Below are 24,296 nucleotides of genomic sequence, written 5' to 3'. Positions count from 1 at the left end.
CCTCTCTTTCCACATGGCTAGAGCTTGAGGTAACATAATACTGTGAACAGCAGGCACTCTAGATCCAGAGTGCTTAGATCCAGATTCTGCTTAGGCTTGAATTTCAGTTATGTGACCTTGAGGAAGGTACTTAAACTCTGTGCTTCAGTTTCTTTATCTTTAAAATAGGACTTGATGATAGCAGCACATAGATTGGTAGGATGTTTGAATGAGTCAAGCCATGAGAGGCAGTTAAATTGGCACATAGTGTCCCATAAATATTGGCTTCAATTAAAAACTTTTGGTTAAATCAAGATTTCATGTTTAGATTACCATAAATATTAGTTTTTACTGATAATTGCTTGCCTTTCCTACTTGTACAAATTTAATTTTCTTTAAATTAACAATTGTATTGTTTTCCTATTTGCTTAGTTTTCTATATACCTTATTTCTCAAATCTTCCAAAAGCCTCTTAATGAAAAAAAAAAATCAAATAGTCTGTCAGCTCCATTTTTTCCCCTGTGGACTCTTTTCCAGAGACTGATTGTCCCTCATGTGCTTTCCCATTCTCTTGCTTTGTCAGGAGCTTAAAAATCATTTTAGAACTATCAGTCACCATTAACCTTATAATTCATCTTCTCATCTGTGTTGAATCCCATTTTATTAATCCTCTGTCTTCCTTTTTCTTGCTGTATTCCCTCATTTTGATAGGGTATGTCCTGTGGAGAAAGGTTCATGGAAGGTAAAATTTAGAAAACCCTGTGGGCCTAAAGATATCTATTTTCTACCCAGCAGTAGGGTCAGAGAAGAGGACTTAGGATTCCACTATTTGGTGTGCAAGATTTTAAATAACTCTCTTGTTTTAAGATTTGTGCTTTGTTCTGGTTTCTTAAACCTGGAATTTTCTTTAGTTCTTTCTCTGGAAATAGGGATAATGTAGCATTGTTGGAAGAATTAAATGACTAAATGCAAGCAAAATATTTGGTACATGTCCTGCATATAGTAAATGCTCAGAAAATTGGAACTATTATACTTTCTTTCATTATTAACATTTTTAGCCTATTGAATATAGGTACCCAGGCCATCTAGAGACAAGAGGAATGTGTGTGAGCCAGTAGTTTATTGCATTAGATGGAATACTGCCTTTTAGGAGATACATAAAAAGGATAAGTTATTCAAGCTTTGTGATGAAAATAAGTACACATATGATTATCTTATGACATGGAAGGAAAAAGGATCTTTATATTCAGTCTTTTAATATATCTCTGCTTGTTCACACTCTATTCAGAATACCAGTCTTTTTTTCCTTAACCTTGGTGAATTATGTGCTAAAAATACTGTCTTCCCATTTGGTGCAGTGAAATGTCATCCCCATTGAACACCAACATACCAAATGCTGCTTGCAGAGTCTCTACCAAGCACACCCAAGTCAACATGAAATTGTGATCTTCCTCAGCTTCACACTGCACATCTCGACAGACTATTCTACAGCATTGTCTAAGTCTTAAGTGTTATATTTGTTTCTTAGAATTATGAGAACAAAAAACTCATCTATTATAAAGAAAGTAGCATTGGGTCAATATCTCCAGCCTTCTAAATTGATGTTTTTCTCCATTACAATAAAGAGTTACAGAATTTTCTTATCCAGGGTAATACTGGGCATTAGTATTCTAGAGCTATTCTAACCACAGGCTTGGTGCTCTTAACAAGCTGCTGGCCAGTCCAGTGTGATTATTCACACTTGAGACAAAATAACAAATCTCAGTTAGTGGACTGATGATAAGCTTCCTGTACTAGGTGAGCACAGGTACCATGGCTTACCTGGCCCTATGTGTCTCATACTCACTCTTCGTGGCCTTATGGCTCTGGGGTGTGGGTAATGAGGCAGGGGTCAGGCTGGGGCTCAGTGAATGGGTAGTAGTTGTCACAGGTGGTACTGATGGAATTAGAAAATCATATGCACACTGGGCTGGGGATTTAGCTCAGTGGTTCCTGCGCCTGCCTCGAAAGCACAAGGTCCCAAGTTCGATCCCCGGCACCAAAAAAAAAAAAAAAAAAAAAAAAAAAAAAAATCATATGCACAGCAGTTAGCAAAGCGTGGAATGAAGATTGTCCTGGTCAGCAGATCACAGGATAAACTGAATCAAGTTTCCAGTGAGATAAGAGAAAAATTCAAAGTTGAGACAAGGACCATTGTTGTTGACTTTACATCAGAAGATATATATGATAAAATTAAAACAGGCCTGGCAGATCTTGAAGTTGATGTTTTAGTGAACAATGTGGGAATGTCCTGTAAGTGTCCCAAATACTTTTTGGAAATTCCTGATTTGGACAATGTCATCAAGAGACTGATAAATATTAATATTCTTTCTGTTTGTAAGGTGATATGATTGGTGCTGCCTGGCATGGTAGAAAGATCTAAAGAGATAATTCTGAGCATCTTTGACAGTGACATGTCCCCAGCTCTGCTTTTGACCATCTATTCTGCAACCAAGGCTTTTGCAGATTTTTCCTCTTGGTGCCTTCATGAGGAGTACAAGAGCAAGGGCATCTTTGTGCAGAGTGTCCTGCCATACTATGTTGCTACAAAAATGGCTAAAATCTGAAAGCCAACTCTGAATAAACCCTCTCCAGACACATTTGTGAAGTTTGCACTTAATATAGTAGGCCTGAAGTCTCACACCTGTGGATACCTGGTCAGTTCTCTTATGACCTCACTCACCTCAGCCCTGCCTTCTTTACATTAAAATAGCCATGGTTATTAACAAGGCTGTGCGGGCCCGGGGATTTAGCTCAGTAGTTCTGCCGCCTGCCTTGAAAGTGCAAGGACCTGAGTTCTAACCCTGGTACCAAAACAAATAAACAAACAAACAAGGCTGTGCAAGCTCACTTTCTGAAGAAAAACAAGAAGAACTAAGCATTGATACCTGCACTGAGTAACTTGGCCAGATGCTTCAGCCCTGCAAGGTGTCCCACCACTAGCCAGAATGTGGTTGTCATTTCAATAGCGAACTGACATGGCTCAGCACTGTCATCATTGGGAAGAAAACAAAAATTGATCTTAGGAATTCCTGACATAGTTTGATACCACCTGGAAAAATTTTGAAGAGTAATATAAATGCTCATATCAAATGGATATAGAACTAGTATTACCAAGAACAACTTCATAGGAAGAAACACAATTATAACAAATCATGGAATGATGAGAGACAGGCATAAAATTCAGCAGTTTTCATCTGATCCAAGATGATAAAGATCATTATATTTACATTTTCTCAGAAATATATTAAAAAATGTAATGGCTAGGCACTCTTTTTTTTAACACTTTGAGGGGATGGGGATTCCTTGATTCACTTATGGGCAGAGAAGCTGCAATTTACGTAGAACTGTGAAGTTTTCTAAATATATGATCAGTTTGTACAGTTAAATGAAATTCTTCTTTCTCAAAAGTAGCTGACATAAAAATATTTCTGAAAGAAAAATTACTTCTCCATGTGAAGCCTACTAAAATATATGCTTTCTTGGTCGGGGTTTTGTAAGTAGCAGAGCAGCTCCCTCGCTGCGATCCACTGAACGTCAGCACTTGACACAATTTTTTTTAAAAAGAAAAAAATATATGCTTTCTTGTAATATGTATTATTTCTCCTCAGTTTAAATATATGGTATGATTGAATTACAAAGGTAAATGGGCCAAAATGTACATTGAAACTAGCAGCTTCCTTTGGTGCCACTGAAACCCTGAACCAGGAGATGAACCCCCATCCTTTTTTGTTTCTGCTGCACCATTGCTGCTCACGTATATAACATAGACTGCTTCTGTAATAGTAAGAGTACCATGGAAATGACATCGTACTTTTTAAGTTGGTGATCTATAACTACTGATAGGTCTGGTTCTAATAAAAATGATATAACAACAACAAAAAAGAGATGTTCTACTCTTTACAGAGACTGGCCTATGATAATTTCCAACTAAAGAATAGATAACTGCAGGAAAGCTAAGTCAGGAGAACTGCAGGAAAGCTAAGTCCTGGGCCACCTAAGAGCTTTTAATCTGCAAACCAACGTCAGCGTGATGAGAGTAAGGAGTGATGGCCACTGATGGCATCCCTCCCAGGTGGAGATTGATTTGAAATGAAAGCACATCCAGCAAGAGAACAGGAAGTGATTTAGGAACACTAGATCTCATCTCCCAAGGATGAGCAGCCACTAAATAAGAATTGGCAATTTCACCTCACTTGAGAAAACATCATTTAAAAATAAAATATATCATTTTAAATATTTAAAAAAGAATATTTAAGAAAACACAATTTTAAAATGTACATAGAAAATGTAACAGAATCATCATAAATAATAGACAAATATGGGAGAGTGCATTTTGTTATGTTTTGCAAAACGAGAGTTGGAAGGGATCATTGAAACATTTTACTGAAGGGATTTTAGACACATCTGGGGATATGACCTTCCCTGAATAACTTCAGTTCTCTGATAAAGGCTCTCTACAGATACAGTAAGCCCCCAACTTATGAATATTCAAGTTGCAAACTTTAATGGATACAAACAGATCTCACATCATAAACATTTGTAGATTTGAGTAAATGATAGAAGTAGCTCATATGTCTTCCAGATGTCACAGTTGTGCTGCTGTGTGGTTACTGTACAGTGGGATATGTACAGTAGTACGGTGCAGTTTGGACTTTATTTTTGTGTGTGTGTTTGGCTTTTTTTATGCTTTACATTGTATATTTGTATAAAAGGTGTATAAGACTTACTTTGTGAGACTCCAATGGAATCTGACTTATGAATGTTCTCCTGGAATGGAACTCATTCATAAGTTGGGGACTTACTGTGCCAGAGCTGTTACTGATTACATCTGTTGTTTTGGCTGTCCAGAATTCTTTCTTTTTAAAAATAACACTCTAATTTTACTTTAGGGAATCACTCTTACCTCACATTCTATCTACATTCATGGGTTCCAGGTGTGGACACATTGTTCATATTTGGTCAGTCAGAGCTTTCTATCCTTAGCCACAATAATTATGTCAGAGATAGGCACCAGGTCAATGAGCATCAGCCCTGAACTTTTGCTAGAACTAGTGGGAAAGAGTAGTTCCCAGTCTTTCTGCTGGGCCTGGGTAAACTGGAAAGATTTACATTGGAGCTGCTGGTAGTTAGTTTTCAAGGATGAAAGGAGGAAGGATTTAGGAAGGAATCAACACAAAAGAAAATAGAGCCACGAGTCAGAGAAAGATGGGTTTATGAAAATGTTGTCTAGGATTTCCCCAAAGATGACAGAGTGGTGAATAGCAGGGAAACAGTCTCTCTGAGATTTGGTGTCTAGATCCTGGAATATAGCAATGTGTGGAAGGGAAGGAGGGAAGTGGGTCACTGGGACCTAGCAAGGATCTGAAACAAGAATTGAAGTCCACTGGGGAGAGTGAAGAGAGATACTTCAATGAAGAACAAAGAGAAGGCAAGTGGCACTTTCTCCCTGAGACCTGACTCACTGTGTGGGAAAGGCAACTCAAACATGCAGATGGACTGTGACTATTGGTGACCCCAGCGGCCTCCACAGAGAAATGCATCAGTGGAACAGAGCAGTGGACATAGTGGACTGCAGTGACTGTCATTTTCTAGCCTGTATTCATTGTCACTGGCTGTATTACCTTAGCCAAGGTAACATAGTTCTTCTAATTGGTTGTTCTTCCTGGTATGCCAAGACTGAGATTGCCTAAGAGTAATAAACAGTACTATAGGCAAGTGCCAAAGAACAAGGGGCTAGACCAAATAGGTAGCAACTTCTCATTCCCACTAAATTGAAGAGGTAGGATATTGCAACAGACTCTAAACCCAAAGCCAGCTACACCTAGAAGACATCTATGAGAAGTTGTAATTTCCTAAGGATTCCAAATACTAACAATAAAGCTACTTAGCGTAAGCAATTTATAAGCATCAACCCGGGAATTCAACTAAAAAAAAAGAAAAGAAAATGGTAACACATTTAAGGAAGATGCAACCCCAACCTTCCAGCTCACCAAAGGCAAGCCCAGGGGGCAATGAAGTGGAACAATTTGAAACCTACCCACCTGGACTCTCTGAAGTAACAGCAGATGTAACAAAGCAGATGAATGAGGTGCTAGAAAAAATCAAAACCAAAATAGTTTCTCAGATAACTACAGAGATGGTGACCACAATGAAAGACATCCATAGTGACTCTAGGGCAGGTACAGATGAAAAAAAAAAAGGGGGAGCTTAGGAAAATGATGGAAACCATGACTGCCCAACATAGGAAATAAATGAAATCCATGAAACAGATTCAAACATATATCCAGGATATTAAAAAATCCATTGGAAGTATATGCAGCAGAATGAGGAAATGTGAGGACAGAATATCATATACAGAATACAGGATTGCAATTAATGCCCATGAAAAGAAAGATTTCTTAAAAATAGCAAGGGACCATGAAAAATCAATCCAATAGCTGCTAGATGATGCAAAAAAGAATAACATAAGATTGACTGGAGTCAATGAAAAACCAGGCAATAACACAAACAACATAAAAAAACCTATTCACAGAAGTAATGGCAGAAAACTTCCCAAGCAGGACAAAAAGAATATGACATACAGATAAGTGAGGTATATAAAACTCCAATTAGCCATGATTTAAAAAACATCTACACAAAATACTGAATAGTTTCTCTAGTGTGAGAAATTCATAGTATAAACAAGGGTTAAAATGATTAAAATGAATAATTGATAATTTGAAATAGGAAAAAATGTTCAAAGATGAAGGAGTGAAGGGAAGGGAAGGGAAGGGGAAAGGAAAAGAGGGAAAGGAAAAACTATGAAAAAAGAAAAAAAAAAGGAAATGAAATCTATGTAAATAGGGAAGGGTGTAGGGGGTGAAGGGCACACAGGTAATGGGGGAAAAAAAATAAGAACCAAGATATATCACATACAGGTACAAATACCCAATGATAAATGTAAATGAATTGTATACCTAAAATGTACCAATAAAAGAACTAAAATAAATAAATAAATAAATAAATAAATAAAATCTACACAAAGGCATATGACAATCAAGATTCCAGAAATTCAGCAGAAGAATAGAATATTAAAAGCTGTTAAAGTGGGCCGGGGATTTAGCTCAGTGGTTTTACCACCTGCCTTGCAAGTGCAAGGACCTGAGTTTGATCCCTGGTACCCCCTCCCCCACAAAAGAAGCTGTTAAAGAAAAGAAACAAATCACCTATAAAGAAAAGCCCATCAGATTCACAGCAGACTTCTCAACACAAACTCTCAAGTCAAGGAAAGCTTGGGTTGGAGTATTTCAAGCCCTAAAAGAAAACAATCTCCAGCCCACATTAATGTACCCCACAAAACTATATTTCAAAGTTGATAGAGAAATAAGATACTTCCATGACAAAGAACACCTGAAGAAATTCATGATCACAAACCCAGCACTCGAAAGTGTTCTGAAGGACATTTTAGAAAGAGATAACAAGGACTACAACTCCATGAACCCCAACAGAAAGAATCCACCAGGTAAGACAAGCAATTAAAAACAGGGGGGAAAAGGGAAACTAACAACAGGAAAATAATGTGACAAGTCAATATATGTCAGTTATAACCATCAGTGTAAATGGTCTCAATTCACCAATCAAAGAAACATACTGGCAGAATGGATCAAGAGGTAAGATCCAACAATATGCTGCATATAAGAAACACATTTAATTAAAAAAGAAATTCATAGACTGAATGTCAGAGGATGGAAAACAATACTCCATGTGACAGGAAAGGTGAAAAAAGCAGAGGTAGCTATTCTATCTTCAGACAAAGTAAATTTCAAGTTAAGACTGATTAAGAGACAAAGAAGGTCACTATATCCTTTTAAAGGCAATAATCCAAGAGGAAGAGGAAACAATCATAAATATATATGCACCTAACTATATAAAACAAATATTAATGGACAAGAAAAATCAAATAACCACTAATGCAATTGTAACGGGGGAATCTCGATACCCCACTGTCACAAATAGCCTGATCAACTAGACAAAAATCAACAAAGAAATATCAGAACCGAACCAAACTTTTCAACAAATGGATTAGTAGATGTCTATAGAGTGTTCCACCCCACAACATCAGAATACACATTCTTCTCTGCTGCACATGGGACATACTCCAAATTAGACCATGTACTATCTCATAGAACATGCTTAAGTAAATGCAAAGGAATTGAAATTATTCCATGCATATTATCAGATTATAGTGCAATGAAATTGGAAATCATTGGCAAAAGAAACCATAACAACTGTATAAACACATGGACATTAAATAATTCCCTCCTGAACTAATGGGTCATAGATGAAATTAAAGAAGAAATTAGACAGTTTCTACAATTAAATGATAATGCCAATACAACATACCAGAACTTATGGGACACAATGAAAGGAGTCCTACAAGGGAAATTTATAGTGGTGAATTCCCATATTGGAAAAACAGAGCAAGCTCAAATAAATAACCTAATGCTGCACCTCCAGCTTCTAGAAAAAAAAGAGCAAGTGAATCCCAAATCTCATAATGAGGTAGGAAATTATAAAGATCAGAGCAGAAATTAATGCAATGGAGAATAAGAAAACAATACAAAGACTCAATTAATCAAAGAGTTGGTTCTTTGAAAGATTAAATAAAATTAACAAACCTTTAGCCAACCTTATCAAAAAAAAGGAAAGACTCAAATCTATGCAATTTGGAATGAAAAGGGTGAAATCACAACAGATTCTGCAGAAGTCCAGAAGATTATCAATACCTACTTTGAGAACTTGCATTCTAATAAGATGGAAAACACAGAAGAAATTGACAGATTCCTAGATACATATGAATTATCAAACTGAATCAAGAAGATATAAAAATTTTAAATAAATCAATATCAGTCAATGAAATTGAAGATGCAATTAAAAGCCTACCAACAAAGAAAAGCCTAGGCCCTGACAGATTCACTGCTGAATTATACAAGAAATTTATGTTTTTTTTCTTAAATTCTTTTATTGGTATATTTTAGGTATGCAATACATTTACATTTCTCATTGGGAACTTGTACCTTTACATGATGTATCTTGGTTCTTATTTTTTCCCCACTCCCAGCCCTCCCTTCACCCCCTCCACCCTTCCCTATTTACAAAGACTTTGCTCCCATTTTATCCATTTCTCATAATTCTTCCTTTCCCTTCTTTCCTTTTCCCTACCCCTCCCACTTCCCCTACCCCTTTGGATCTTTTCCTCCTATTTCACATTATCAATTATTCATTTTAATCATTGGTACATTTTAAGAATGCAATATAATGACATTGATCATTAGAAATTTGCACCTTTACGTAATCACTCTTGGTTCTGATTTTTCCCCCTTCCTCTGCCCTCCCTTCAACCCCTCCATCCCTCCCTATTTATAAAGTCTTTGTTTCCATTTTTCCATTTTCTCATATTAATTCCATTCCCTTCTTTCCTTTCCCCTACCCCTCCCACTTCCCCTTCCCCTTTGCCCCTTTTCTTCCTATTTCACATTACCTATTATACATTTAGTCCTTATATACACTTTCAGTTTCTCACACCAGAGAAACTATCTGGTATTTACACATGTGTGTCCTATTTATTTCACTTAAGAGTATCGCCTCAATGTGCATCCATTTAGCTATAAATGTCTCTAACTTTCTATGGCTGAGTAGTACTCCATTTTATTAAAAAACAAATTTTCTTTATCCAGTCTCCATTTGATGGCATTTGAGCTGCTTCCAAGTTTTAGCTATTACAAATTGTGCTGCTATGAACATGGGTGCATATATATCACTGTGGTATGATTCTTTTAATTCTTTGGGGAAGATCCCCAGCAGGGGAATAGCTGGGTCCAATGGGACTTCCAGTCCTAGTTCCTTGAGGTATCTCCAAACTGATTTCCATAGTGGTTGGACCAGTCTACATTCCCACCAGCAGTGGAAGAGGGTTCCTTTCTCACCACAGCACCACCAGCATTTGTTATTGGTTGATTTCATGATAGCAGCCATTCTTTCTGGGGTGAGCTGGAATCTCAGCATTGTTTTCATTTGCATCTCTCGAATGACCAGTGATGTTGAACATTTTTTCATATGTTTATTTGCTATTTCTACTTCTTTGTGTGAGAAATTTCTGTTCATTTCAGATGCCCATTTTTGGATTGGGTCTTTAAATTTGGGAGGTCTGATCTTTTTAAGTTCTTCATAAATTCTAGATAGTAGACCTTTTTCTGAGGAACACCAGGTGAAGGTTTTTTCCCACATTGTGGGTTGTCTCTTCACACTGCTCGTGGTTTCTTGTGCTGTGGAGAAGCTTTTTAATAAGAAGAGATCCCACTTGTTGATTGTTTATGCTAGTTCATGGGCAACTGAGGTTTTGTTCATAAAATCTTTTCCTACATCAATGTTTTCAAGAGTTCTACCTAACCTGTGTTCCAGCCGGTTCAGTGTTTCTGTTTTAATATTTAGATCTTTAATCCATTTTGATTTTAGTTTAGTGCATGGTGAGAGATAGAGGTCTAGTTTTAATCTTTGGCAAGTTGAAGCCCAATTTTTCCAGCATCATTTATTAAAGAGGCTATCTTAACTCTTAACTCCAGTGAGGCTGTTTGGCTCCTTTATTGAACATGAGATGGCTGAGTGTGTCTGGAATTGTTTCTGCATCTTCTAATCTGTTCCACTGGTCCTCAGGTCTGTTTCTTTGCCAGTACCATGCTGTTTTTATCACAATACCTTTGTAGTACAGTTACAAGGATTGTGATACCTCCTGCCCTGTCTCTATTAACTAGAATTGCTTTTGCTATTCGGGGGCTTGTCTTGTTCCAAATGAATTTTTGGATTGTTTTCTCAAGGTCCATGAAGTATGCTGCTGGGATTTCAATTGGGATTGCATTGAATCTATGTAGCAGTTTTGGAAGTATGGCCATTTTCACTATATTGATCCTTTCTACCCAGGAGCAAGGGATGTCTTTCCATTTTCTGATATCATCTTCAATCTCCCTTTTCAGAGTGCTATAGTTTTCAGAGAAGAGGTCTTTGATTTTTTTCCTTAGGTTGATTCCTAGGTATTTCTTTTTTTTTTTTTGGTACTGGGGATCGAACTCAGGACCTTGCGCTTTCGAGGCAGGCGCCAGAATCACTGAGCTAAATCCCCGGCCCAAATAACTTTTTTTTTTTTTTTGGTACTGGGGATTGAACTCCGGTCCTTGCACTTGCGAGGTAGGTGGCAAAACCACTGAGCTAAATTTCCAGCCCGATTCCTAGGTATTCCATTTTTTTGGATGCTATTGTGAAAGGAATTGTTTACCCTATTTCTCTCTCAGTGAGTCTCTTCTAATTGGAGAGGAAAGCTACCGATTTTTATGTGTTGACTTTGTATCCAGGTACTTTTCTGAATTTGGTTATTAAGTCTAGAAGACTTTTGGTGGTGTTCTTGGGGTCTTCTATATAGAGTATCATGTCATCGGCAAATAATGACAATTTGACTTCTTCATTACGTATCTTTCTTCCTTTTATTTCTTTCTCTTGTCTAATTGCCATGGCTAATGTTTCCAAAACTATATTGAACAAGAGTGATGATAGTGGACATCCTTGTCTTGTTCCTGATTTTAGTGTGAAGGATTTCAGTTTTTGACCATTTAGTATGATATTGGCTGTTAGTTTTTCATAGATGGCTTTTATCAGTTTGAGGTGAAGACCCTCTATTCCAATTTTTTTGTAGGGTTTTTATCATAAATGCATGTTGGATTTTGTCAAATGCTTTTTCTGCATCTATTGAGATGATCATATGGTTTTTGTCCTTGGCTCTATTGATATAGTGTATTACAGTGATTGATTTTCATATATTGAACCATCCCTGGATCCCAGGGATGAATCCCACTTGATCAGGGTGTATGATCTTCTTGATGATCTTCTGCATTCTATTTGCCAGTATCTTAGTAAGGATTTTTGCATCTATGTTCATTAATGAGATTGGCCTATAGGTCTCTTTTTCGGTTGAGTCTTCCTCTGCTTTGGGGATCAAGGTGATGGTTGCCTCCAGGAATGAATTTGGGAGTATTGGTTCCCTTTCAATTTCATTGAAGAGTTTAAATAATAGTGGCAGTAGCTCCTCTCTAAATATCTTGTAGAATTCAGCAGTGAAGCCATCAGGACCCGGGATTTTCTTAGTTGGTAAGTTTTTAATTACGTTTTCAACTTCATTGATTGATATTGGGTCATTTAGAATTTTTAGGTCTTCTTTGTTCAACTTTGTTAGTTCATATGTATCTAGGAATCTGTCCATTTCTTCTGTGTTTTCTATCTTATTGGCATATAGGTTCTTGAAGTCGGTATTGGTGATCCTCTGGATTTCTGCTGGGTCTGTTATAATTTCACCCTTTTCATTCCTAATTGCATGGATTTGGGCCTTTTCTTTCCTTTTTCTGATAAAGTTGGCTAAGATTTTGTCAATTCTGTTTATTCTTTTGAAGAACCAACTCTTGGCTTCATTAATTTTTTGTATTGTTCTCTTAGTCTCTATTGCATTGATTTCTGCCCTGATCTTTATAATTTCCTTCCTTTTATGGGCTTTGGGTTTGTCTTGCTCTTCTTTTTCTAGAAGCTTGAGGTTCAGCACCAGGTTGTTTAATTGGGCTCGCTCTCTTTTTCTAATATGTGTATTCACTGCTATGAATTTCCCTCCTAAGACTGCCTTCATTGTGTCCCATAGATTCTGATATATTGTCTCATCATTGTCATTTAATTGAAGGAATTGTCTGATTTCTTCTTTAATTTCCTCTGTGACCCCTTGGTTATTCAGAAGTGTGTTGTTCAATTTCCACATGTTTATGAAATTTTTGCGGGTTTTTTTGCTGTTGATTTCCACTTTCATCGCACTATGATCTGATAATATACAGGGGATAACTTCAATTCCTTTGCACTTATTTAAACATGTTCTATGAGCACATATGTGGTCCATTTTGGAGAATGACCTGGTGTGCAGCTGAGAAGAATGTGTATTCTGATTTTGTGGGGTGGAACACTCTGTAAACATCTGTTAAGTTCATTTCTTCAAGTTCATTCATTCGATTGAGTTCTAGTATTTCATTACTTATTTTTTGTCTAGTTGATCTATCTATTTGTGACAGTAGGGTATTGAGGTCCCTCACTACTATTGTATTAGTGCATATATGACTTTTCATGTCTGTTAGTATTTGTTTTATATAGTTGGGTGCACTAGTGTTTGGTGCATAGATGTTTATGATTGTCATCTCTTCCTGTTGGATTGTTCCCTTCACAAGGATGTAGTGGTCTTTTTTGTCTCTTTTAATCAGTGTTGGTTTGAAATGTACTTGATCTGCAAAGAGGATAGCTACTCCTGCTTTTTTTTGGGTTCCCATCGCATGGAGTATTGTTTTCCACCCTTTCACTTTCAGTCTATGAGTTTCCTTTTGAATTAAGTGTGTTTCTTTTATGCAGCATATTGTTGGATTTTGCTTCTTGACCCATTCTGCCAGTCTATTTCTTTTGATTGGTGAATTGAGACCATTAACATTGATGGCTATAGGTGGTATGTATTGACTTATCATTGTCCTGACATTTTCTTTTTGTTGGATTCTTCCCCTTTGCTTTTAATTTCTTGTTGTGCCCAATGAGTTCATTCTCCTGTGCTTCCTGAGGTTTTGATCCTCATTGTCTGATCCTAGGATATTGTCTAAAATTTTTCGGAGTGCTAGTTTGGTATTCACGAAGTTCCTAAGGTGCTCTTTGTCATGAAAGTATCTTATTTCTCCATCAATTTTGAAAAATGGTTTTGCAGGGTACACCAATCTGGGTTGGAAGCTGTTTTCCTTTAGGGCTTGGAATACATCTCTCCAAGCTGTTCTTGCCTTGATGGTTTGTGTTGAGAAGTCTGCTGTGATTCTGATGGGCTTTCCTTTGTATGTGATTTGTTTCTTTTCTCTAACTGCTTGTAGAACTTTGTTCTTCTGTTGGGTTTCTGGGATCTTAACAATTATATGCCTATGTGTAGATTTTTTTTGATCAAGACTAGTTGGAGTCCTTTATGCCTCACTTATCTGTATGTCAAGTTCTTTTGCCCTGCTTGGGAAGTTTTCTGCCATCACTTCTGTGAACAGTTTTTTTATGTCATCTGCACTCTCTCCTGTTTCTTCGTTGACTCCAATCAGTCTTATTTTATTCTTCTTTGCATCGTCTAGCAGCTGCTGGATTGATTTCTTGTGGTCTCTTACAATTTTGAAGAAATTGTTCTTTTCCTGGTCACTAATTCCAGTCTTATCTTCTGTATCTGAAATTCTGTCCTCACATTTTCTCATTCTGCTGTGTAGACTTTCAATGGAGTTTTTGATCTCCTTGAAATCTGTTTGCACCTGTTTTATGGATTCCATTTGTTTCCTATGTTGGGATTCCATTATGTTCCTCAGTTTCTCTCTAGATTTATTAATCATATCTTGCACTACTAGCACAATCTCTGCTGTTATCTGAGAAATTATTTCTGATTTCATTTTTTCCAGATCCTCTTTTGTTGCCAGTTCAGGGAGTCCAGGTGATTGAGTATCAGAGTGTTTCATCTCATTTCCCTTTAGGGTTGCTGTAGGTGATCTGGAAGTTTGGTTTTGAGACTTGTAAGCCCCTTACAAGAAATTTATGGGTGATTTAATGCCACTACTTCTCAAATTCTTTAATGAAATTAAAAGGGAAGCAATACTCTCAGACTCATTCCTGGAAGCAAGCATTATCCTGATACCAAAACCATAAAAGGATCCATCTAAAAGAGAGAACTATAGGTCAGTCTCTCTAATGAATACAGATGCAAAAATCCTCAATAAGTTACTGGCAAACAGAATGCAGCAAATCATGAAAAAAGTTGTACACTATGACAACAAGTGGGATTCATCCCAGGATGCAGGAATGGTTCAACATACGCAAATCAATAAATGTAATACACCATATTAACAGATCTAAGGACAAAACCATATGATCATCTCAGTAGATGCAGAAAAAGTGTTTGACAAAGTCCAACACCCATTCATGATAAAAACGCTAAAGAAAATTGGAATAGGTAGTCTTTATCTCAATTTGATAAAATCCATCTATGACAAACCAACAGTCAATATCATACTAAATGGACATAAACTGAAAGGTTCCACTCTAAAATCAGGAACAAGACAAAGATGACACCACTCTTATTCAGTATAGTTCTGGAAACATTATCCAGAGTAATTAGACAAGAGAAATAAATAAATGGAATAAGGTTAGAAAAGGAAGAAGTTAAACTATGATTATTTGCAGATGACATAGTACTCTACATAGAAGACCCCAAAAACTCCACCAAACAACTTCTAGATTTAGTAACTAAATTCAGTAATGCAGCTGGATACAAAGTCAACACTCAGAAATCAATAACATTCCTGTATACAAATAACAAACTCACCGAGAGAGAAATTAGGAAAACAACACCTTTCACAATAGGATCCAAAAAAATGAAATACCTAGTAATTGATTTAATAAAGGAAGTAAAAGACCTTTACATAGAAAACTACAGTACACTAAAAAAAGAAGTCAAAGAGGACATCAGAAAATGGAAACATATTCCTTGTTCTTGGGTAGGAAGAACAAATATAGTGAAAATGAGCATATTTCCAAAATTGTTATACAGATTTAATTCAATCTTGATAAAAATTTCAATAGCATATCTTACAAAATTAGAGAAAACAATCCTAAAATTCATTTGGTACCAGAAGAGACCTGAAATAGCAAAAGTAATCATGGCCAACAAAGCCAAGGCAGGAGGCATCACAATCCCTGACTTGAAATTATGCTATGAAGCTACAGTGATACAAACAGCATGATACTGGCAAACAAACAAATGAACAAATAAAAACAAACAACAACAAAAACCAGATACTAGGATCAATGGAACACATTAGAAGATACAGAAACGACTCCAAACATACTCAGCCACCTTATCTTTGACAAAGGAGCCAAACACCTTCAGTGGAAAACAGATAGCCTCTTTAATAAACAGTGCTGGAAAAACTGGCTTTGCACATTCTGAAGACTAAAACTAGACCCCATATCTTTTGCCATGCACTAAACTCAAATCAAAATGGATCAAAGATCTAAATATTAAAACATAAACACTAAATCTGCTGGAAGACCCAATCCAAAAATGGGAATCTGAAGTGAATCGACATTTCTCAGATGAAGAACTAGAAACAGAAATAAATATATGAAAAAAATGCTCAACATCACTGCTCATTTAAGGGATGTAAATTAAAACAAGGCTGTGATTCCATCTCACTCCAGAAAGAATGGCTATTATTAAGAAATTAGCCAGTAACAAATGCTGACGAGGCTGTGGGGAAAAAGCAACTCTTCTCCACTGTTGGTGGGAGCATAGACTGGTGCAACCACTGTAGAAATCAGTGTGGGGATTCCTCAAAAAGCTAAAGCTAGAGGTTCCATTTGAACCAACTATTCCCTTTCTTGGCATCTTCCCAAAAGAATTAAAAGCATCATACACCAGTGTTATATGTACACCCATGTTTATAGTGGCACATTTTGTAGCAGCTAAATCTTGGAAATAGCCCAAATGCCTATCAACTGAAGAATGGATAAAGAAAATGTGGGTTTTTTATACAGTGGAGTATTACTCTTCCATAAAGAAGGATAGGTTTGAGACATTTATAGCTAAATGGATCCACCTTGAGACCATACTCTTAAGTGAAATAAATCAGAAACATATGTTTAAATTCCACATTTTTTCTCTGGTGTGAGAAACTGGAAGTGGAAATAAGGACAAAAATGTATAATAGATATTGGAAAATGAAAAAATAATGTTCAAATCAGAAGGAGAGCAAGGCAGGGAGGATGAGAAAAACAAAGAAGGGACAAGGAAAAAAGAGAATAGAAGGAAAAGTGGGAACAAAGCTTCTGTAAATAAGGAGAGGAAGAAAGGTTGAATGAGGGGATGGGAAATGCTGAAGATACTAGGCTTCAGCTCTTAGATTTCTTCTAGTTCTGTGGATCCTCTATAAAGTAGGACTGCTCTAGTAGCTTAAGGGTGGGGTGGTATGAAAAAGTCACTGATGCCCAGGATACAGTCCTGATCCTGGGATAATCTGGTGGAAGAGATGGATATGTCAACAACTAACCACAATACAACATAGAAAGAATTATGAGCTGCCATGGCCCAAGTGGCTGAAGGGTTCACAGAGCGAGAAATGATGGTGGGCGATTAAGAAGGACAGACAAAAAGAATGACAAAGAGATAAAGCTGATAAAGCTGGGGCCAGGTGGAAACCCCTTTTCCTGATGGGATAAAAGGGCTGGCTGGCATCCTCAGTGCCTTTATTTATAGTGTAGAGATAAGAGAAGTACAGGGGGAGGTCAAAGGGGATGCCTGTGATAGAAACAGGGAGAGTGGCTAGGATCCGCAGGACACCATGCTTGATAGTTCTCTGGTGAATGGGCGAGAAGGAAGATAGTCGTCTTCTCAGCCAGGCCTTTCTCCACCATGCCCTCTTGTCTCCTGTTCTCCCGCGGGGCCCTACCTCACCAGTGGGAGGAAGCGAACAAGATGCATGTTCCTTGTTTCAAGTGGGCCCTACCTCATCCTTGGAAGGAGGAGAGTTAGGCCTGGCCATAGTGATCTATGGTGCAGCGCTCCTAGCAATGAACTGTGTTCACCGTAAAAGCAATGGGCTAGGAAAGCCAGAGGAAGAAGAAATCACATTTAACTGGTTGGATGAGAACTAAAATTTCTAAAAGCAGAAAAGTTGGGGGAAAGGGGCTTATAGGTAGTGGAACAACCTGGGCATAGAAACATGTAGGTACTTAGATAATCAAGGATTGGCAAATTGTGTGGATATGAGAGGACAAAATAGAGAATGATGGAATAGAAGGAGAAAGGCCACTTTAGGTCTTCAATATGTGACCTCTCTGGAGGTTCTCCTGACCTTGGCACCTTCCAGACTTCCTATCACTGTCCCTCCATGTCCACCTGTTATGGTGTACATCTAGAATGTCCACCAAAAGTCTGTTCAGAGATGGGGCTTTTCGACTGTGATTGGATCATGGAGTGCTAGACTTATCAGGATTAATCCACTCATGTATTTATGTGCTGTTCAGAAGTGGGGGCTGGTTGGAGGGATGAGTCACACATACCTAGAAGGGTATATACTTGTCCCTGGGTCCATCCTTCATTCCCTACGTGGCCCTTCTGTTATGATGCTTTTGTCTTGGAGCCAACCAACCATAGACTGAAATTATGAGCCAAAGTAAACCTCTTCTCCTTTAAGTCGTGGGCATTGTATATATTGTTCTGCAATGGAAAAGTGTCTAATACACCTCCTCTTTTTCTTATCCTTTCTCTTTTTTACTTCTCTCTCTCTTGTTTCCTTCAGACTGTGTAGCTTCTCACTTCTGCTTTTTTCTGAGTTTCTACTTCAGACTCCTCTCACTTTTCTGACCAGCTTTTCACTTTTGTGGTACAGGGGCCACTTGGCTGCTTCAAAATAGTGTCTTAGCTACCCAGTCATCACTGTGGCACCATATGCTCTTGTTACCCTACCCAGACATCCTCTTCTGGGTTGATACACTCACCTTGCACCTGCTGTCGGTATTGGTCAATGATAGCTTGTGTATACTCTTCTCTGGAGGCTCGTCCTTACCCAGCTGGAACTTTCTCTTGTGATGATCAGGTGAAGAGCTAACTGGTCCATCCTTCATGCCTCAAGGCAGGACACATCTGTGCTGTAATTCACTCTATAGGATCAGGTTGTAGCCACTCTTCTCTTGTCTTTGCGCAGCATCCTCTTCTCCCCAGTACTGCTCTTCTCACTTCTTTATAGCTATGTTTCAAGAACACTTCCTCAGCAAATCTCTCTGTTTTTAGTGAGCCTGATTTAAGATCATTCCCTTGCAAATCTGGTGCCTGTGGCTAATTGGGCCAGGAGAGAGAACTTCTTCATTGAACACCTGGACTTGGAATTACTTCAGGTCCAATCATCAGTGGCTGGAGAGGAGATAGTTTATATAAGACAGGGAAGATGTCTCCCTCCTCAATATTTCTTAGATTTATTTTCTCTACCTTCTTCCTCACTTATTTCTCTCCCTATCTACAATCCCAGGTTGGGTTTGCAGAGTAAGTTTTTGAATGGAGAGAGGACTGTCTTGAGTATTAGAAGGCTTGAATGATAGTCCAAAATCAGCCAGCTCATGTTGCAGCTCTGGACCTCAGGCTTTTAGGTAAACTAGAGAGTTAGTTTGTTGACTTCAATAGTTGATTGTTCTCTGAGAACTAACAGGGCAGAATCTAGGCCTTTAATCTCTGCCTCCTTGAATGTAGCACAATGCCTGGTATAGGGAAAGATCATGGATCTCATACTGATAAAAAATGAAACAAAAAGTGAAATGAATGATTAATTTATAGAGTAAGTTATGATTGAAAAGTGTACAGTATTTGGGCTGTGGAGTCAATTAGCAACACCCATTACTTGGTGAGTGTTCACATGCAGAAGTTCCATGATAAGCACTTTGTGTTTTCCAATGACTATTGTTGCATAACAAATCACTCTGAAATGCAGCCATTTAAAACAACCATTTTATTATGTTCTTAGAGTCTATAGGTCAGGAAGTTGGACAAGGGCACCATGGGGATGGCTTTTCTCTGCTCCCTAATGTCTGTGGCCTCAGTCGGGAAGGTCTGATGTCTGGTTGTAACTTGACAGCAGGAGCTGGAACCACTGGAGACATCCTCATTCACAGGAGTGGTGGTCGATGATGGCTGTTGGTGACACATCAGCTGGAGCACTTGGTCAAAGCACCGACATGTAGTTTCTCTATGGAGCCTGGGCTTCAGCACAGAATGGTGGCCCCAGGCTAGCATGACTTCATACATAGCTGATCAGGGGTCCATGAACAGTGTCCCAATTTATAAGGCAGAAGCATCACCATTTTTACAACAGCCTCAGAATTCAAACTGCATGATTTCCATTACATTCTATGGGTTACAAGCAAGTAACAAACCCACCTGGTTAGGACAGGTGAGTTAGGCACCACCTCTTGATGGAGTGGGGCAAGGGTTTCACAGATCACAGGGGATGGGAGAAATAGTGGTGACCACATTTGGAAAATACAAACTGCTGCTCTTGCACTTTCTCATTCAATCCTTCCCTTGTTCTTGAATGTAGGTACTATTGTCCCTCTTTACAAATAAACAGGCTCAAGTCAATTAAGAAACTTGCCTATGGACAAAGCCAGTGTACGGCACAGCTAGATTTAAACCCAGTCTGTATAAAACAGGTGTTCTCTAACAGCATATGATTCTGCTTATAGGAAGAGAACTGAGCAAAGTAAGAGATATTTCAAGGCTAGTTCTCCCTAGCTGTAGGGTCAGGAGTGGGTATGTGTTCTTTTCCTCTATAAGCCTGATGTCAGACTAATATCTTTTCTGTATGGATAAAGAAATCTGGTACTTGTGCATAATTTCTCAGGATGTTGCTGCCAGGAGGCTGTGTAAATATTGTTGGTGCAGATTGTTTGATGATTTGGTCTGCCAGATCTGTGCTGGGCAGAGAGGCTGCTGTCTGCCTGCTTCTACCCAGTGGTATGGCAAAAGAGTCTGGGGGACATTTAGTAGGAGCAAACCCTGATTCCCTCCATAAAAGCAGCACACACAACTAGTTTCTGGCAGGAATATCTTTTGTCATGATCCCCTTTTGAAATAATACTTTCCCTTTAAATTTAAACAAGGATGACAATGTCCCAGAAGTTAGTTATACTTAATACTCCCAGATATTTATAATCTGGAATGTATACATGATTCCTGACACTCATTGCTTACTCTGTAAGGTTTTGTATTATTACCCAATTCATCTTTTAAGACCCCAGAGGGCAAGGATCAGGTCCTGCTCTTCCTTAATACTGCTCCCCAGTCATTCTTTATTCTTAGTAAGTATCCAGTAAATACTGACCGATTAGACCTCATAATGTTTAGTATAAGAGAAGGGCCTATATGTTTCTTCTGAAGCACTTTTTGAGAGCCTGCTATATCACAGTCATTGTGGTAGGTGCCAAGGACTCATATGATCTAGAAGTAAGAATTCAGAAAAATCAAAGATAAGCCTTCTGGTCACTGTGCAGCTGGTCAATAACATAAAATTTGGTTCCTAAAAGTGCAGTATCCTTGATCAGATTAGGGGCCTTCATAGCAGCTACATTTGGGGCAAGTGCTATAAAGTTACAATTTCTATATGCTGTTAGATGATTCTAGAATCAAACATTTAGAAAGTCCCTGATAAAGAATTTTTAAATCCTAAAGTTTGATTTTTAATTTCTTCTATAAATTGTCTGAATGACATTTTTTAGCTGGGGCTATAAAAGAAGTCTTCCTCTTTATTTCAAATTAGTCTTTCTGTAATAGGCAAAATTTCCCTACTCTTGTTTTAATTTGTCAAAATTTCACTTCAGATGTCCCTAAAATCCATTATCTCTGGAAAGACCTTTGTACATTCCAAATCAGCTGATACAGACATAGATATATCTGTTTGTAAATCATGGGGTAATCAATCTCAGTGTTTTATCTTCACTCATTATTCACATCATAAAGCCTTGATCCAAAAGTAATCCTATTATATAAACTATTTCCTCAGTATACCATCAAGAAGAATAATCAATTCCCATAAATAATTACCTTTGGGATATGAAAGAAAATGTAAACATTTTATTTGGCAGTTGTTTCTGAACACATGAATAAATAAATGGAAAAGTACATATTAATATTTCTTTTTGGAGAAACAGATACCATTAAACACTTATTTACACATCTTCACTGCAAAGAGCAGTCACACAATTAAATTTTGCCCTATAAAAGGTAACTTCCCACACCACTGGACTGGACAGTTAAGGATGAAGTACTGGTAGTGCTTGGTTCTAGCAGTCTCAATGTTTAAAAGGCATTCATTTGCAAATGTGATAAGAAGAGTCATCATGCATTGAGTTCATCCAGGTCATGTACTGTAGAAAGTTTCTGATGGCAGCCACAGGATTTGGTGTCTCATGCGCTTAAATCAACTATCACATGTTTGTAAATCTGTGTGTTTCCCTTAAAACTGGAAGCAAAAAGAAAATTACGCTTATTAATGGACACATGTGTGAATGATCTTGGTGCCTGAACATTTAATTCCTGAAATTTCACAAATTTGGCTTTCTCTGCATCCCAGTTATACACTTGAGTAAAGGAGTAATCACTTCCAAGAATTGCATATTGGTAATTATTTATCTGAAGAGGCTGGAACACCATAGATCCTCTCGATGGCATCCTCTGAATATCCTGGAATGAGGAGCCTCCCCATTTCATGACTTTGGAATCACCAATGAATCTTGTCAAGCAAATGTATACGTCACCTTTCACTGAGAAGTGCTTTACTGCATAGACATCTTCCATGTTAGGAATATCAGTTTGGTTAGTGAATAATTGTGTTGCTTTGTTCCACTGATAAATTACAGGACGCTGGGAACTACTGGACAGAATTAAATGAGGTGTTCTAAGTGTCAGAGGTGTTTTGGCTATTTCTAAATATTCCACATCAGTGTCCCTGTACCAGGCATGTAAAGATTGATGGGAGTAGAATCCATTTCCGTTCCATTTATAAATGGTAGTAAAACCAGCTTTTGAACTATCAGCAACAATAAAGTACCAGTTGTTTTCAATCTTGAATGTTTCTATGTCGTTGGGTTTTCGGATTTTGAGAATTTCAATATCCTGAATTTTTATGAATTTGTTTGCAAAACCATCTCGCTTATAGATATGAGAGCCACCAAACAGCTGAGCCACAATAACATAGAGCTGAGTTTCAATGACTATAGGCTTGCACACTACAGTGGACGTGCCTGGGAAGAGACAAATGAGAGATTAGTTGTGTGGGTATCCTCTTTGGAATAAGTAAACATGCTGGCTGAGGCCATATAGCTGCTACCAAAAATCAGCCTGAAACAGTAGAGTTTCTTGGTTGATTAGGCAAGGCCAGTCTCCAAGGCCAATAGCAATAATATCTTGCAGTTTTGTGCCTTTTCACCTCACAAGGCCTTGTTATGAATAATAAATTTGTCACGTCACACACAAACTGCTCTAGGTGCTCAGGACACAGGTACAGCCCGAATTTTCTCCTCTTAAACTTCTTGCAGAAAAAAAAGTATTGCTTTCCTGACACATAAATTAACCATAGTAATTCTAATTAAAAGCCACCATTTATTGAGTTTACTGTGTGTTTTATCAAGTCATTTCATTAAATGTTCCCAACAACTGTAAGAGGTAAATATTACATCTTCTCTTTTCCAGATGAACAAACTGAAGCTCAGAGGGGACTAAGTTCTGCTGCCTGATGCCGATGGGAGAGTTGGCATTCAAACCCAGGCCTACCTACCAGCATCTTTAAGCTTTTAACCCAAGCAGAGGCAAGGTTAACTATGCCAGGGCTTGCAGTCTGGGCCAGGAACCTACAAAGTTCTAGAAGTCTAGAGTGATGGTTTGGGCAGCTCCTAGCTCTACTTACAATTGGGTTGTTCTAAGTTTGAACTATTCCTGGTCCTAGAAAAACTGCTTCTTGCTGTAGGATTCCCTGACAAAGGCAGTAGATACTACTTGTCACATTTCTAGCACTTTAGGTCACTTGTTGCAGGAGAGAAGAGAAGGAAGAGGAATCCTGGAGAAAAGTGAAAAGAGGTACAGCAATGGGTGATGCTCCTGAAACTTATTTTGGGAAATCTCAGATAATGATAAGGGATCTGTCGGTGGCCTCGGTTAGTATCCTTTTTTCTAAGAGTTTGACATTTATCAATAGTCTATGATCTCTTAGAGGGAGGTTAGTTATAGAAAATTCAGACAGGCAGAGCAAGTTTGGGCCCCAAGCTTTACTGACTACAGCACTGGGGATTCTGAGGCAAAAAGTTCTACATTAGCTCTTTCTGCTAATTGGCTCCATCCACAGCCAAAATTATTTTTCTTTGTGACTTTTTTCAGAACCAAACTGATTATTTGCTCTTGGAAAAATCACTTAACTTCTCTGGGGTTCAGTTTTCTTGATCCTGTACAATGAGGGCTTAGAATAGATGAGGGATAGGGCCAGGGATTTAGCTCATTGGTTTTGCTGCCTGCTGCACAAGCGCAAGGACCCGAGTTCGATCCCTGGTACCAAAAAAAAAAAAAAAAAGAATAGTTCAGGGGTAGACAGTTTCACTGTATGTATCAATAATCATTGACTTACTGG

General features: G+C 38.0%; 1 protein-coding gene and 1 pseudogene across 4 annotated transcripts in view; one reads left to right on the top strand and one right to left on the bottom strand.

Moving 5' to 3' along the window:
- Nucleotides 1–1,791: 1,791 nt before the first annotated feature.
- Nucleotides 1,792–2,896, top strand: LOC101709430 (very-long-chain 3-oxoacyl-CoA reductase-like; annotated as a pseudogene).
- A 16,720-nt stretch (nucleotides 2,897–19,616) lies between these two features.
- Lgi1 (leucine rich glioma inactivated 1) overlaps nucleotides 19,617–24,296 on the bottom strand; it is a 35,720-nt gene continuing 31,040 nt past the window's right edge. For all 4 annotated transcript variants that reach the window (XM_004838530.4, XM_087184940.1, XM_013069862.3 and 1 more), the window contains one exon: nucleotides 19,617–22,920. In XM_004838530.4, coding sequence (XP_004838587.1) covers nucleotides 22,085–22,920 — 836 coding nt within the window. In that variant the 3' untranslated portion in view covers nucleotides 19,617–22,084. The remainder of the gene's footprint in view (nucleotides 22,921–24,296) is intronic.

The sequence above is a fragment of the Heterocephalus glaber genome, unplaced genomic scaffold (assembly GCF_053883595.1).
Source record: "Heterocephalus glaber isolate CG9 unplaced genomic scaffold, H.glaber_assembly_v1.0 deba00001497, whole genome shotgun sequence".
Taxonomy (NCBI): domain Eukaryota; kingdom Metazoa; phylum Chordata; class Mammalia; order Rodentia; family Bathyergidae; genus Heterocephalus; species Heterocephalus glaber.
Note: the sequence above shows the minus strand (reverse complement) of the source record. Positions and strands in the feature narration are given on the sequence as shown.